The sequence below is a fragment of the Kogia breviceps genome, chromosome 13 (genome assembly GCF_026419965.1).
Source record: "Kogia breviceps isolate mKogBre1 chromosome 13, mKogBre1 haplotype 1, whole genome shotgun sequence".
Taxonomy (NCBI): Eukaryota; Metazoa; Chordata; class Mammalia; order Artiodactyla; family Physeteridae; genus Kogia; species Kogia breviceps.
Genome location: NC_081322.1, coordinates 42196053 through 42210595, shown reverse-complemented (window position 1 = coordinate 42210595; position 14543 = coordinate 42196053). Strand labels below are relative to the sequence as shown.

Genomic DNA, 14543 nt, shown 5'->3' with positions numbered 1-14543 from the left:
GTGGAAGACAGTTTTTCCACGGACTGGGGTGGGGAGGATGGTGCAGGCGGTAATGCGAGCGATGGGGATCGATGGGGAGCGGCAGATGAAGCTTCGTTCACTTGCCCGCCGCTCAACTCCTGCTGAGCAGCCGGACTGGTACTGGTCTGCGGCCTGGGGGTTGGGGACCCCTGGCTTATCTCTTGTGAGATCAAGGATCCTTCAAGGAATGTTTCTTAGGCAGCATATATATTGTTGTTCTGTAATGGCAGGGTCTCCTAGAGCACCTACTCAGCCATAATATCAGATGCGGAAATCTCTTTGTGTTCTCCTTATATAATTTTTATCCACAGTACTTATCAATACTGATGTACTGTACATTTGTTATTTATTGCCCTTCTCTTCCCACTAGAACATAATCTCCATGAGGTCAAGGATCTTGCCTGGTTTTGTTTACTACGGTATCTCTAGCGTCTAAATCACTGCTAGGTACTCAATCAATATTTGTTGAATGACTATGGAGGGTAGTGAAGGCGGTGCAAAAAAGCAATGCCAAATCTTGAACTTTTACCTTGAAATGCTCTTATATGTTGCTCCATGACCACTGTCACAAGTTAGGGACCCCTTACTTTTCCCTTGACTATTGTAGCCCACTTCCAGCTGGTCTCTGTCTCTACTTTGTGGTCCATCTTTCCTTCTCAGTTCATCCTTCACAGTGCTACCAGAGTTTTTTCCTAAATATAGATCTGATTATCTCACTGTCTTGTCTCGGCTTAGCCTATAGCATAAATTGTAGTTTCTTTAATGTGACATTTAATTTCCAACATAGTTCCTAGCCTTATTTCTACACTGAGCATTCTATGCTCTAGTCATAATCAAAATACTTGTAGGCTCTCCCAGTATGTCATATCCGTGGGTTTTCTTTGTGACCAGGCTCTTACTTTTAGGGTCCTCTAAGCCTGAAAAGTCATTCTTCTGTTTATGCTTATCAAAATCTTAGTCATTCTTAAATTCATCTAAAGTCATCTCCTTCCTAAAGACTATCCTGATATTCACTGAGAAGAATCATCTATTCCTGGCAATTTATTTTGCTGTTTTGGTATCTTCTGTAATCTGCCTTATACTCTAAAAAGTATTCTGTCTGTCTTTCCCTACTAGATATTAAGCTCCTTGAAGTCAAGGGCTTCATGTTTTATTTCTCTTTGTTTCCTGAAAGTCTGCAGGACAGTGTTTTATACATAATGGATCTTTGATAAATAGTTGTTAAACTTGAATTTTGAAGGTTTGGGTTTTTGTCTGATGCTATTTTTCTCTTTCTGCTACAGTAAACTAATCTTGTCTCATGTCTTCAATTATCACACTCCAGTGACAATAACTTTCAAATCTATATCTTTGGGTCTCCCTGGTGGCACAGTGGTTAAGAATCTACCTGCCAATGCAGGAGACACAGGTTTGAGCCCTGGTCCAGGAAGATCCCACATGCTATGGAGCAACTAAGCCCATGCGCCACAACTACTGGTCCTGCGCTCTAGAGCCCACGAACCACAACTACTGAGCCTGTGTGCTGCAACTACTGAAGCCCATGCACTTAGAGCCCGTGCTCTGCAATAAGAGAAGCCGCCACAATGAGAAGCCCACGGACTGCAATGAAGAGTAGCCCCCGCACCGCAACTAGAGAATGCCCGTGTGCAACAGTGAAGACCCAATGCAGCCAAATATAAATAAATAAAATATCAATTTATTTTTTTAAAAAAATTCTAAATCTTCCTATTTCCACTCCCCTGGCTAGTACAACTAGGTCTCTCACGTCACTCAACCTCAATGTGCCATCTCCTTCTCTTTGTTGTTCCCCCTCCCAAATCAGTACCTCTCATAAATTTTCTATCACAAGGGCACCATTCTTCCAGTCACATGAACTCAAAACCTTAATGAAATCTTTATCACCCTTTGTCTTAATCGTCTGCCTTCAACTAGTCACAAAGTCCTGTTAATTTCTCCTTTAAAATGTTCCTCAGCTCCATAACTCCCACTTCATTTCAGCTGAGAAGTCCTTGGATGAAGCGCTTGTCACCTTACACCCAGTTCTGATACCTCCCTATTTCCTGTAATCTCACTGCCTGTAATACGTATAAAGGTCTGATTACTTCACCTGGCAATTAGGACTCTGCAGGGTCTAGGTTCATTCTACCACCTCCCACATGAGTCCTCTGCCTTCTGTTAAGTCAGACTTCTTACTCCCTCCTAAGGTTACTTCATTCATAGCCCTTACTTTTCTTCTGCTCTGCCATTCTAGCTTCTGTTCATTTTTCAGGATCTGGATAATGGACATCGCCACTGCCCCACCTCCAGTGAACATTTCCCTTAACGATGGAAACTCTTGTTAATCAGTTCCTTCTTTGAACTTTTTTTTTCTTTAATGCTTATTGTTTTCATTGAAACTTTAAAAAGAGCTGGAAAATTGGAAGAGATCTTAAAAGTAACCTAGTTTAACTTCTAACCCAAGATCTCAGTCCTCTCCATAACTCATAATTAGCATTAGCTTCTAGAATTATACAAAACTTTGATATTTCTTTCTACTTATGTAGTGAGCATCTGGAGGTTAGGAACTTGGTTTACTGTGCTCTTATTTTTCCTCTTAATTCTTTGTATGGTTAGGATGGTTCTTTCTCCGTAGAAGACACTAAAAATATATTCATTGATTAAATAAATGAATCATAAATTTTTCTCTCCAGAGAGTTTACAGAGGAGACTTACTTGCCCCAAAGCATGTATCTTCACAGTTTCTCTGTTTCCAAATGTCTACAAAAAAGGATGACTTAAAAGACGCTGGATACATTTGCAGCCTACTCTTTTCTTTATATAGCTCTGTATTAGCCTTGGTTTTTATTGTCCTACATCTTGAGATTATATTTGGAATTTCTCACTTTTGCATGAACTATGGCTGAAAATGTGTATGAATTTTAATGAAGTCTGCTGAATGTTGACCATGTTTTCCTATAGTAGCTTAGAAATATTTAGCAAGGAATATTCCACTTGATTCATTTAAATGAAGGTAGTTATATTGTGTCTGGAAATTTTATGTAAAAATTTTCAACCACAAAAGCCCTTTATTGTGGGCAGCAATAGGACAGCTTATAATTTGTGCAGGTTTAAGAATTATTATTACTCATTACTTTTGTGGGGTAAATAGAAATGGCAGCTTTAATTCCTTTGTGATTTTTTGTATGATATGATTTTGAAAATAAGATGTTTCTATAGTTTTTGGAAAGTTAGTGCTAACTTCAAGTATGTCAAATGCTTTAACTATATAGAGGGTACTTGATATTCAATTATAGTTTTGATGAAAATCCAAAAGTGATATTTTCATATTATAAGAACTTTTTTCCATTTTAGAGCATGTCAAAAGAATAAATATAATAATTTGAATGCTCTATTTTTATTTCTAGAAACCAGCAAATATCCTAGTAATGGGAGAAGGTCCTGAGAGGGGGAGAGTCAAAATAGGTAGGTAATTATTTCTAAAATAATTTACTAAGAAACTGAAGTGACTGCAAAGATGGTTTCCCTTTTTATTAAGTAGTTAATTTAAAAATTAATTCCTCATAATATTTGTAGAAAAGATGTTGGGAAATGTAGATAGATAGTTTGTAGAACCCCTCAGATTTATTCCCAAAATAAGGTTCTATGATTCTAAGCTGAAGCAAGCAAAAAATTCATTCCCATACAATACCCCCAAGTGTGTGTTTATGCTACTATTACTGTCCTGCACAGTCACCCTAAACATAATCTCTGAATCTTACTTTCGTCTCAGCTTTACCAAATGTTGTTTCCCAGAATACATCCCTCCCACCCTGACCTAGTACATACAGATCTTCACAGATACCTCCCCCCGCCCTCCCCTCCCTCTACCACATGTCCTGTGCCAGGTACCAACATATCTTTTCCAAATGAATGTATATGTTTATAGACTCTCTTGCTTGCCAGTCTTAGATTAAGGCACTGGCAGAAGTCTTGTCTCTGTATTAAAAATTTCTTTGCAACTTGAAAGTTCTGAAAGAAATTGGCATCATTTATACCTATGATATATTTGGGGAGAAAATGAGCTAAATGCTTTGTTCTAATTTCTTATAATAGAACTTAACATTTATTGAATGTCCAGTGCTTTTTAGAAAGATCTTAAATTTTGTTTCGTCAACCTGCTTTCTTTGCTGTTAGAATATATCATGCTCGAAGTGATGCAGAATTGTGCTAACTTGACGTACTACCAATTCATTCTGTCCTGCTTCAACCAAGCGTGCCCTGCTGCTCTGTTTTCTACTTCTTCAGTTAATTCACTAGCCCAGTTCCTGAAGAAGCTGTTCTAAACCAACTTTTCTTTCTTTAAACCTCTACTTTGAGTTTACTGAGATTGAGTCATAAAAAAATTCTGTTGATGTTAGTTGAGAACCAGGTGGCTGCTTTCCTTCCCTTTCCACTTTCCTTCCTCCTCCCTCCCATCCCCTTTCTACGGCTCCTCACTTTTCTGTTTCACTCTCACCCTTTCACTTGGAGGCATTTATTGAGTACCTTGTTTTTGCTAGACCCTCCTGAAAGGGAAATAAAGAATGGTCCTTCTCTAGGGGACACTAAGATAGATACTTTCAAATGTTATCTCATTTGCTTTACATGACCACCCTCTATGGTAGATACTGCAGATAAGGAAAGCTGGATTTAGAGAGACTGTAGCTTACTCAGCCTTTCAAAGGAAGAACTTGAATTCCAAGTCTGGGGTCTCTTTCCCTCCAAACACTGCTGCCTAGTGATATCAGAGTTATCTGGTATGACCTCACTGACCACTTTTTGTCAGCACAGCTCTGCCTTTGAAACAGTCTCAGACAAAGAGTGTCTCTTTATCCTAAGTCCTATCTGATGTCCTTTCTAGCTTCTAAATATCTTCCTGCTGTACTTGAGCCCTTCCTATTACAGTATCTCCATTCTCCCCTTCTCAAGTTTCTCCTTTTCACCTTTAAACATTCATAATCCTCACCCCAATTTTTTTTAACATCTTTATTGGAGTATAATTGCTTTACATTGTTGTGTTAGTTGCTGCTGTATAACAAAGTGAATCAGCTATACGTATACATATATCCCCATATCCCCTCCCTCTTGCGTCTCCCTCCCATCCTCCCTATCCCACCCCTCTAGGTGGTCACAAAGCACTGAGCTGATCTCCCTGTGCTATGCGGCTGCTTCCCACTAGCTATCTATTTTACATTTTGTAGTGTGTGTGTGTGTGTGTGTCAGTGCTACTCTCTCACTTCGTCCCAGCTTACCCTTCCCCCTCCCCCTCCTCAAGTTCATTCTCTATGTCTGCGTCTTTATTCCTGTCCTGCCCCTAGGTTCTTCAGAACCTTTTTTTTCTTAGATTCTATATATATATGTATTTTTAGATTCTATATATATATGTTAGCATACAGTATTTGTTTTTCTCTTTCTGACTTACATCACTCTATATGACAGTCTCTAGGTCCATCCACCTCACTACAAATAACTCAATTTCATTTCTTTTATGGCTGAGTAATATTCCATTGTATATAATATGTGCCATATCTTCTTTTTTTTTTTTTTTAACATCTTCATTGGAGTATAATTGTTTTACAATAGTGTGTTAGTTTTTCCTTTACAACAAACTGAATCAGTTATACATATACATATGTTCCCATATCTCTTCCCTCTTGCATCACCCTCTCTCCCACCCTCCCTATCCCACCCCTCTAGGTGGTCACAAAGCACAGAGGTGATCTCCCTGTGCTATGCGGCAGCTTCCCACTAGCTATCTAATTTACATTTGATAGTGTATATATGTCCCTGCCACTCTCTCACTTCGTCACAGCTTACCCTTCCCCCTCCCCATATCCTCAAGTCCATGCTCGAGTAAGTCTGTGTTTTATTCCCGTCCTACCACTAATCTCTTCATGACATTTTTTTCCCTTAGAGTCCATATATATGTGTTAGCATACGGTATTTGTTTTTCTCCTTCTGACTTACTTCACTCTGTATGACAGACTCCAGGTCCATCCACCTCATTATAAATAACTCAGTTTCATTTCTTTTTATGGCTGAGTAATATTCCATTGTATATATGTGCCACATCTTCTGTATCCATTCATCTGTCGATGGACACTTAGGTAGCTTCCATGTCCTGGCTATTGTAAATAGTGCTGCAATGAACATTGTGATACGACTCTTTTTGAATTATGGTTTTCTCAGGGTATATGCCCAGGAGTGGGATTGCTGGGTCATATGGTAGTTCTACTTTTAGTTTTTTAAGGAACCTCCATACTGTTCTCCATAGCCCTCACCCCAGTTTAGCATCAATTTTCTCATATCCATTTTGTTTTCTTTACAATTTGTTCAGCTTTTCCCCTTGTTCCTCTACTTCTACAATACATGATGTTTACGCATTGGTTTCACTTACCCTAATTTGTTATTATCTGATGTCTTAATTCCGCCCCTCTATTGAAACTGCTCTCTAAAAGGCCATCTATGATCTCTGTCTTACCAAATCTAGTGGCCTGTGTTTAGTTGTTGTTTTCCTTCACTGTCTTGTTATTTGTTCTTCTGGCTAGTCTGGCCTTGTGACCGTCTTTTCCTTTGGTCTGTATGACATCATGTAATTCTATTTTTCTATCTACTACTTTTGCTGTTACTTCTGTATTTTATTCACTTTTGCCTCTTATTCCTATTATCCTTTTGTTTCAAGACAGCCTAGGCACTGGCTTGGGACATGGCCTCCCTCCACAATTACTTCTTTAGGGAATTGGTAAGTTGTGGCCTCAAAAGCTTGGGTTCTATGAAAATGATTCTAAGATCTGGATCTCAAATTCTATTCTCTTACCCTAGATGAAATGTTTATCTCTATTTGGATGTTCTGCTGGCAACCTGTATTGCATTAATTCCAAACCAAATTCATCATCATCATCTTATACTTTCCCATGCTGTACCAGTCATCACATTTATCCCAGTCACCAAACTTAATGTCTTCTCCTTACTCTCCCCAATAGCCCTACTACTCCTCAACATAAATTCTGTATTCTAGCCAGGCCAGTTAATTGCCATATTGTTAAGAGTTTTAGGATTATAATTCTATCCAAGATTAGAGATAAAATCAGGGTTAAAAGTAAGCAATAATTGGTAGTAAAGGTCAAGTGAACAATTAATCTAGTTGATTAAATTGTTTTTAAATTTTGTTTTAATAGCACATTATTTTTTTAAAAAATCAGTAATGCTCTGATGTCTATGCTTCACACTTTATAACAGCTCGTTTTTGACTGAAAGGGAAAGCATAGTCAAATGGAAAACATACTGTGCCCTTCCCTGTATCTGAGGCTTCCCCTCCCCAGCAACGTGAAGACTTCCAGGCCTTACCTAAAATTCTCATCACCGCCTTTACTGTTCACAATGATCCATCCTTCAGAATCCAGCTCAAGTTCCACTTCGATTTAGTCCTCTCCTACAAATGTTTATCAGACATTGTTCCAGATAAAACTGTGCAGGAGACATAACCCCTTCCCTCAAGGGACTTCAAGTCTAGTAGAAACCAGCAGCAACTCTCCTTTAGTCTTACAGTACTTATCCTTTTTATTTTAATCTACTCCTTGTATTTTGTCATCTCACCTTCATGTAAGCTCCTTGGCAGTAGACATTGCCTTCTGCTGCTTTTCTGTCATTTGATACTGTCTAATTAGCACCCACACCAGAATTTTACTACCCCTGTCTGTTGAATTGAACAATTTCACTCATATCTAACTTTAGGAAAAATAGGTGTTAGGAATGTTTAGGCTAATTACCTTTTGTCTAAATTAGTAATTATTTGAAAAATGGTTTGAAACTCCTTTAAAGTTCATACAATAGATGGGAATTGTTTTTAAGAATATTTATTGTTTCCTCTGGCCTTGATTTCATTTTTCAGTGAATAGATGTGGCTTACATAAAACTTAGAAGGTGGAGAATAAGGGGAGAAATACTGGCTTTAGCCTTTACTTAAAAATAGCATGCTTTTCAATGTATGAAAGAGTATTCCATCATATTACTTTGCCATCAACAACAATCAGCATCTACTAAATATATAGAGCAGTGCTTTCAGGTAGGTGTAATATTGGTAGAATGGTTTTGAATATTTGCATTTTCTATAGGGAAATTTGCTTAAGTGTAGGCATCAGCATAGGCATCCTTGGGTAGCTTTATTTTTTAAGACCTTGGTCCTCCAAAGCATTCTTAGAAAGTCTTGTAAATTATTCAAACTCTAAAGAAACAAAATCACTGTAAATTAAAAATTTAATGTATATCATAGTATATTGGTTTTAGATTAAATGATACTCTGTAGTTGAAACTTTAGTGTACTATTTGTGCATTGTATAGTACACCAGGGACCCTTATACAATCAAAGTATATACTGTGTATATTATATATGTCATATTATAGAGGTTTATCATTTTTGTGATTTTTGCCTTTGTGAAATGCAGTTATCACATGTGTAATCTATTGGATATCAGTTCCATGGTTAAGAATGTAGCTGCTAAATTATAACATGCTTTTTGTTTGTACTGGCATTTTCACTTCCTATCCCTGTGACTTTGGGCAAGTCATTGAACTACTTTGGGCCTTAGATTCTTCATCACAGAAGTGTGGCAGGGGCAGTACTTATTAAACCAGCATTCTTATGAGGATTAGATGAAGTGATGTATGTGAAAATCATTTGTCAACTCTGAAGTGCTTTATAGGTACAAGGTATTTATTCTTTAGGAAATCTTAAGAAAATTAGTCACCAACACCTTATTATAGTAATAGTCCTTTTACTACTTTTGTGTACCTCTAATATTTTAGTTATCTTTGGTATAGACCGTCGTTAAATGCTGAATTATAACATTCTCTCTTATGTGTTCTATCTATGTTCTTGGAAACATGTTATGTGATGTGCTGGTAACTATACAACAACTGGCTCTCTGGGGGGAAAAACCCCAGTTTGTAGCATTTGCTATTTTCCATGATGTAAATACTCCCACCATAGCCAATTTCAAGCCACAAACATGACGTTACTGAACACTGAGTCCAAAAGATGTGTATAAATCGGCTCTGCTGGGTCCATAAGAGCCAACCAACTCTAGCACACACTGAACTAAGATATAGTCAGGTTTTTTCGATATATAGGCATACAGAAGTCATAATCAATTATGGAAACTTTTAGACTATTTTCTATTTTAAATATATTTAAGAATATTATTCTGTCTCTGCAAGCCAGGAATCTGAAGTCACACCTGGATTCTAATACTGACTCTGTAGGTACTAGTTCTATGACCTTGGACAAGTCAGAATATCTCTAAGCCTCAGTTTTTTCATCAGTAAAATAGGCATAATAATAGTATCTACCTCAGAAGGGGAGATTTGGTGCCTGGTACAGACCACTGGTTGAAAAGAGAGGAAAAAGGATTGCTTTATAAGGTTAGTGGCTATTGTCATGAACCTTGCATGGTTATAATAGCATGCCAACCTGATTTCTTATTATTTTATTTTTTAGCTGACATGGGTTTTGCCAGATTATTCAATTCTCCTCTAAAGCCACTAGCAGATTTGGATCCAGTAGTTGTGACTTTTTGGTATCGGGCTCCAGAACTTTTGCTCGGTGCAAGGCATTATACAAAGGCCATTGGTAAGTTAGTCTAAAATGATTTACTTATAATTGGTAAGTATTGCATTATCATATCATTATCATATGATATTGCATTATCATAAATACTAAATGGTATAATAATAAAGCTGCTTTGTAAAAACCACTTTAAATTTCTTTGTAAAAGTCCTGCTGTTTATATTCCCAGATTTTATAATCTGGTAGATTTGGATTTTTAACTGTATAGGAGAATATGATTCCTTTAAAAAAAGAAATCATTTTCTTTCAGAGGACAGAAGTATCTGATCTTGTTGAGTTGCTATAGAAACGATAACATGCAAATGTTATTTTTTACTTACTATCAATCAGAAGAACTGAAGAGAGGTTTAGCCTTGTTTTCTTCACAAAAAGAAAAACAGAAAAACGGGAGTAGTGTAGTTATTGGAGAGAGCCCCTTCTACTTGGGGAAAAGTTAGTCACTCAGTCCTTTCCTAAGCAAGAAACAATATGACTAATCTTTCTCTCTTGCCATTACAGTTTTCAGAATGGCAGTTTCTCCATTAAGGTAGGAAATAGAGCCTGGGTAGATAGCTGTGCTCAGCATCTTGCCATCTCACCAAGTGAAAAAACTGAGTAAGAAAACCTGTTATAAACATACCCTGTAAAATTTTAAGTCTCCTTTAGAACAGAGGCATCAGAGATTTTGCTACCTGTCATTACAGTGTCCTCAGAGGTCCCAGCTGCTAATTGAGGGAGTCAGGAAGAGAGAGCTGTCCTCAGACCTAGATATTGCTTTAAAGGAGGTAAAAAGAGAGGGTAGGGAGGGAGTAAATAGTACTGTTAATGTGAAGGGCTAGTTCTGTAAGGTACTTAAATTTGCTAAGTGTGTTTCTTTAAATTTTCCTTTTCTTGAATTTTCTGTTTACTTGTATTAGACTAGTATCTGTTTCGACTACATTTAGCTGCTTGTTGAGTTCTATTTGATAAAGGCACTTAAGCCATAAAATTATTAAAAATAGACAAGTAAGCTCAATCCTTTTTCTGTTAAGCTTATGAAAAACTTGCTGGCAGCCAAAAAACTATAAATGAAGTTCTCACGTTTGAAAAGATTAGACTCATAATTAACCTATTCATGGGTAAAAAGGGAAACAAATATTAAAATATAGTAATGTCCTCATTTGTTAGGAGGTCTGATTTCTGCAAAACTCAGATACCCAGAACACATTTATACTTTCTTTGTCTAGGGATTGAGACACTAGCACAGTGTGGAATATTATAATTCTTCATAAATACTGCTGAAGGATTTTGTTAAATTAGTGAAAAAGGCTATGAGTAGCCACAGCACTGTGAGGAAAACCAGTTTGTGTTTGATAGTAGAGGAGTGTGAGACTGACCTTAGACCTGTCCCCTGGCAGTTGAGCTTATAGTAATAAGGCCCCTTACCAGAGGCTGCCACTGTGTCTGCCAAGGACCGTGGCAGCTGTCTTTGAATGAAGGAGAACTACAAAAAGCAAATGGAAGGGATGGAGCGGTCCTTAGAATGAGGAGTGAACATCAGGCCCTGACTCTATTTACATTCCAGTGAAAGACTTTTACTGAGGGGCTATATTTTTGAGACATTTAGAATTATGTTTGCTTTTTCTGTTATTAGGTCTCTCTATTGAGAACAGTAAAATCTAGACAATCTCAGAAGGCACCAGAGGATAGGAAGAAACCAAATGTAAGCCAGAGAGAAAGGGTGTGTCAGTTGGAAGCAACAGGTGGTGCCTTAGAACAGGATTGATGGTGAGATAACCCAGGGCCTAGGGTGGGAGTACAGGATGTGATAACAGCAGACACCCATGTGCACTGGGCTCTTACCAGGCACTATTCAGTCTATGTCTAGAAGGGAGATTTCCAGTAAGAAAAGGCAGGTTCAGCCAAAAACCTTGTTAAACTAAATGACGCCCCACCAAAATCTGTCTCACCCTCAGAGATTCTTAGCAAACCCATGGTAGTGAGGCCTGTGTTTAACAGGTACCACTGGTGATTCTGTTGTATGTAGTCCTCACACTTTGAGAAGCATAGTTTTATGAATATTTTCTGATTAACTGCTCTACTGTTGGAATAAAAAATAGGTGTGTGTTTTTGGAAATAAAGATAATTGGGTATGAATTGGAAACCAACTATATTTTTTTATTTCCTGAGGGTAAAGAGAACTGAAATTGAATTTTAACCAGCTTGTGACTTACTTGCTCAGTAAAAATAAGATTTATGAATTAAAGATAAAAACATAATTGCTAATTTCTAATTTTAGTCAAGTCCCAATTACTTATTCTGGATAGAAGTTAAGAAAAAAGCTAAGACTTAGAAAAAGAGTAATCCCCACATTAGTTATCTTTAGGCTTGAGATGTATTCATAGCAGACGTAATAAATACACACACATTCACTCATTCTTTTTTTTTTAAATAAATAAATAAATAAATAAATTTATTTATTTATTTTTTGCTGCATTGGGTCTTTGTTGCTGCGTACGGGCTTTCTCTAGTTGTGGCGAGTGGGGGCTACTCTTCATTGTGGTGTGAGGGCTTCTCATTGTGGTGGCTTGTCTTGTTGCGGAGCACGGGCTCTAGGCGCAGGAGCTTCAGTAATAATGGCACGTGGGCTCCGTAGTTGTGACTCATGGGCCCCAGAGCGCAGGCTCAGTAGTTGTGGCACACGGGCTTAGTTGCTCCGCGGCATGTGGGATCTTCCCGGACCAGGGATCGAACCCATGTCCCCTGCAGTGGCAGGTGGATTCTTAACCACCATGCCACCAGGGAAGTCCTGTGTGTTCTTTCTTAAAAAAATACTTATTAAACAGCATTTATTTAAGTGGGCGAGTATGAACATACGTCTCACAAAAATTAATTCACATGTACATTTGGCAAAACATTGTGAATATAACATTATACTCTTAGAATCTAAATTAAAACTATATTATAGTCTTTCACTGTATAAAATCCAAATAGAATAATCCATAACTGGTTATTTGAAATAGTTAATAAAACTTTGAAAGATGCCTAATTTTATCTTGGCACATTGGAGAGTTGGGGCACCATCTAAGTGAATATGTTCGGATCACATCTATCTCTACTGGTGTCGTGCAGTGTCTATATATACTTGTATTTATCAGCTTCTAGAGCTTACTGTTTGTTGAAAAAACTGAAGTTGGTGTCTTTCAGACAAAAGTTGAGTTTTTCCAAATCATCTTGTGCGATCTGTACTGTCTGTCTAGACTGACAACTCAGAAATTCTGCTCTATCATTATGCATCTGATTGCTTTAAAGAAATGTATCACCGTACCTGATGATGATATTATTTCAGTCTATCAGATCTTGAGTATTAAGCCTTGTAGTAGGATATCAGTTGACTCCTTTGGTGATTAAATTATTAATAGTGGTTTGAAAGGCTTTTGCCTAAATGTAAAATAAATTCATTGCCTGCTAAATTGAGTTTTATCTTGATCAGGAAATTTACAAGGAAATGTATTTTATTTGGCTTTCAGTATGTTATGTGATGATACAGCTATTTCATGTGATATATATGTTTTAATATACTTATTGTTATTCTGTGTATTGCTTCACTGAAAAGTTTAAAAAATTTTTTTTATTTTGGGGATTCTTTATAAAAGTTATACTTGATATACAATGTTATATTAGTTTAACATGTACAACATAGTGATTTGATATTTTTATATGTTATAAAATAATCACCACAATAAGTCCAGTTACCATCTGTCACCATACAAAGTTGTTACAGTATCATTGACTGTATTCCCTATGTGTACATTACATCCCTCTGACTTTTTTATAGCTGGAAGTTTGTACCTCTTAATCCCTTTTACCTATTTCGTCCATCCCCCTACCCCAAAAAGTATTTTTATATGTAGGTTGTGATTATACCCAGAAATTATAACCAAAGAAATATAGTAAATGTGTGCAAAAACTTGTTTTTCTTCCTTTATAGACATATGGGCAATAGGTTGCATATTTGCTGAATTGTTGACTTCAGAACCTATTTTTCACTGTCGTCAGGAAGATATAAAAACAAGCAATCCCTTTCATCATGATCAACTAGATCGGATATTTAGTGTCATGGGGTTTCCTGCAGGTAATTTATTTATTTACTTCAAAATAATGAGTCATATTTCAAAGACATTCTTTTTGAAAAGCATATTTTTAATGTATATTTAGTATTTTTAATGTATATTTTTAAGCTAAAATAACTCGATTTTTGATAAGTAACACATGATTTCCTATAACAATATTCAATATTTTTTTGTAAGATAAAGACTGGGAAGATATTAGAAAGATGCCAGAATACCCGACACTTCAAAAAGACTTTAGAAGAACAACGTAAGTAATTCCATATTACATATAAGTAATATTCAATGGGAATATTTAATCCTTTTTTAAAAAGATAGAGATTTAAACCAGAAACTTAGATTTTAGTGTATTAATTATGTTTATGATTTAAAGAAGATATTCCAGATGTTGTTAACATATATGCCAGGCTTAGGCTGTAGTATTTAAAAACTTTTAAGAATTTAAGGGTCAGTGGATAGTTTAAGTGTCTCTTCTGTTTTAGCTTGATAAAGGCTCAGTTCAAGGCCACAACTATGATTTTGTCTTTATTTAAGTACTGACTGGTGACTGAAATGCTGGGCTAGGCAACCAGGAAGGGTGGCAGGAGGAAAAACACAGGGCCTGGGATTTGAGGAAAACAAACCGGCAGGGACGTGTATGCTGAGTAGAAGTGAGTTTGTTGTAAATGTGCACACCTAGAGGAAAAGATGGAAGAGGTTCTCTCTTGGGCAACGTAACAGAAAACTTTCAGGACAGGATGGCTTGTAGGAACGAAAGTAGACATCGTAAAGGGAAGCAGAGAATGGCACTG

General features: G+C 36.9%; 1 protein-coding gene across 4 annotated transcripts in view; it reads left to right on the top strand.

The window, feature by feature from the left end:
- The window catches only part of CDK19 (cyclin dependent kinase 19), a 182709-nt gene that overhangs the window by 154284 nt on the left and 13882 nt on the right, over positions 1-14543 (top strand). For all 4 annotated transcript variants that reach the window (XR_010836256.1, XM_059083624.2, XM_067011657.1 and 1 more), the window contains exons 5-8: positions 3426-3483; positions 9536-9667; positions 13614-13757; positions 13933-14002. Coding sequence is in view for 3 of the 4 variants with exons in the window: in XM_059083624.2 (XP_058939607.1) it covers positions 3426-3483; positions 9536-9667; positions 13614-13757; positions 13933-14002 (404 nt within the window). In the remaining variant the exon portion in view is untranslated. The remainder of the gene's footprint in view (positions 1-3425; positions 3484-9535; positions 9668-13613; positions 13758-13932; positions 14003-14543) is intronic.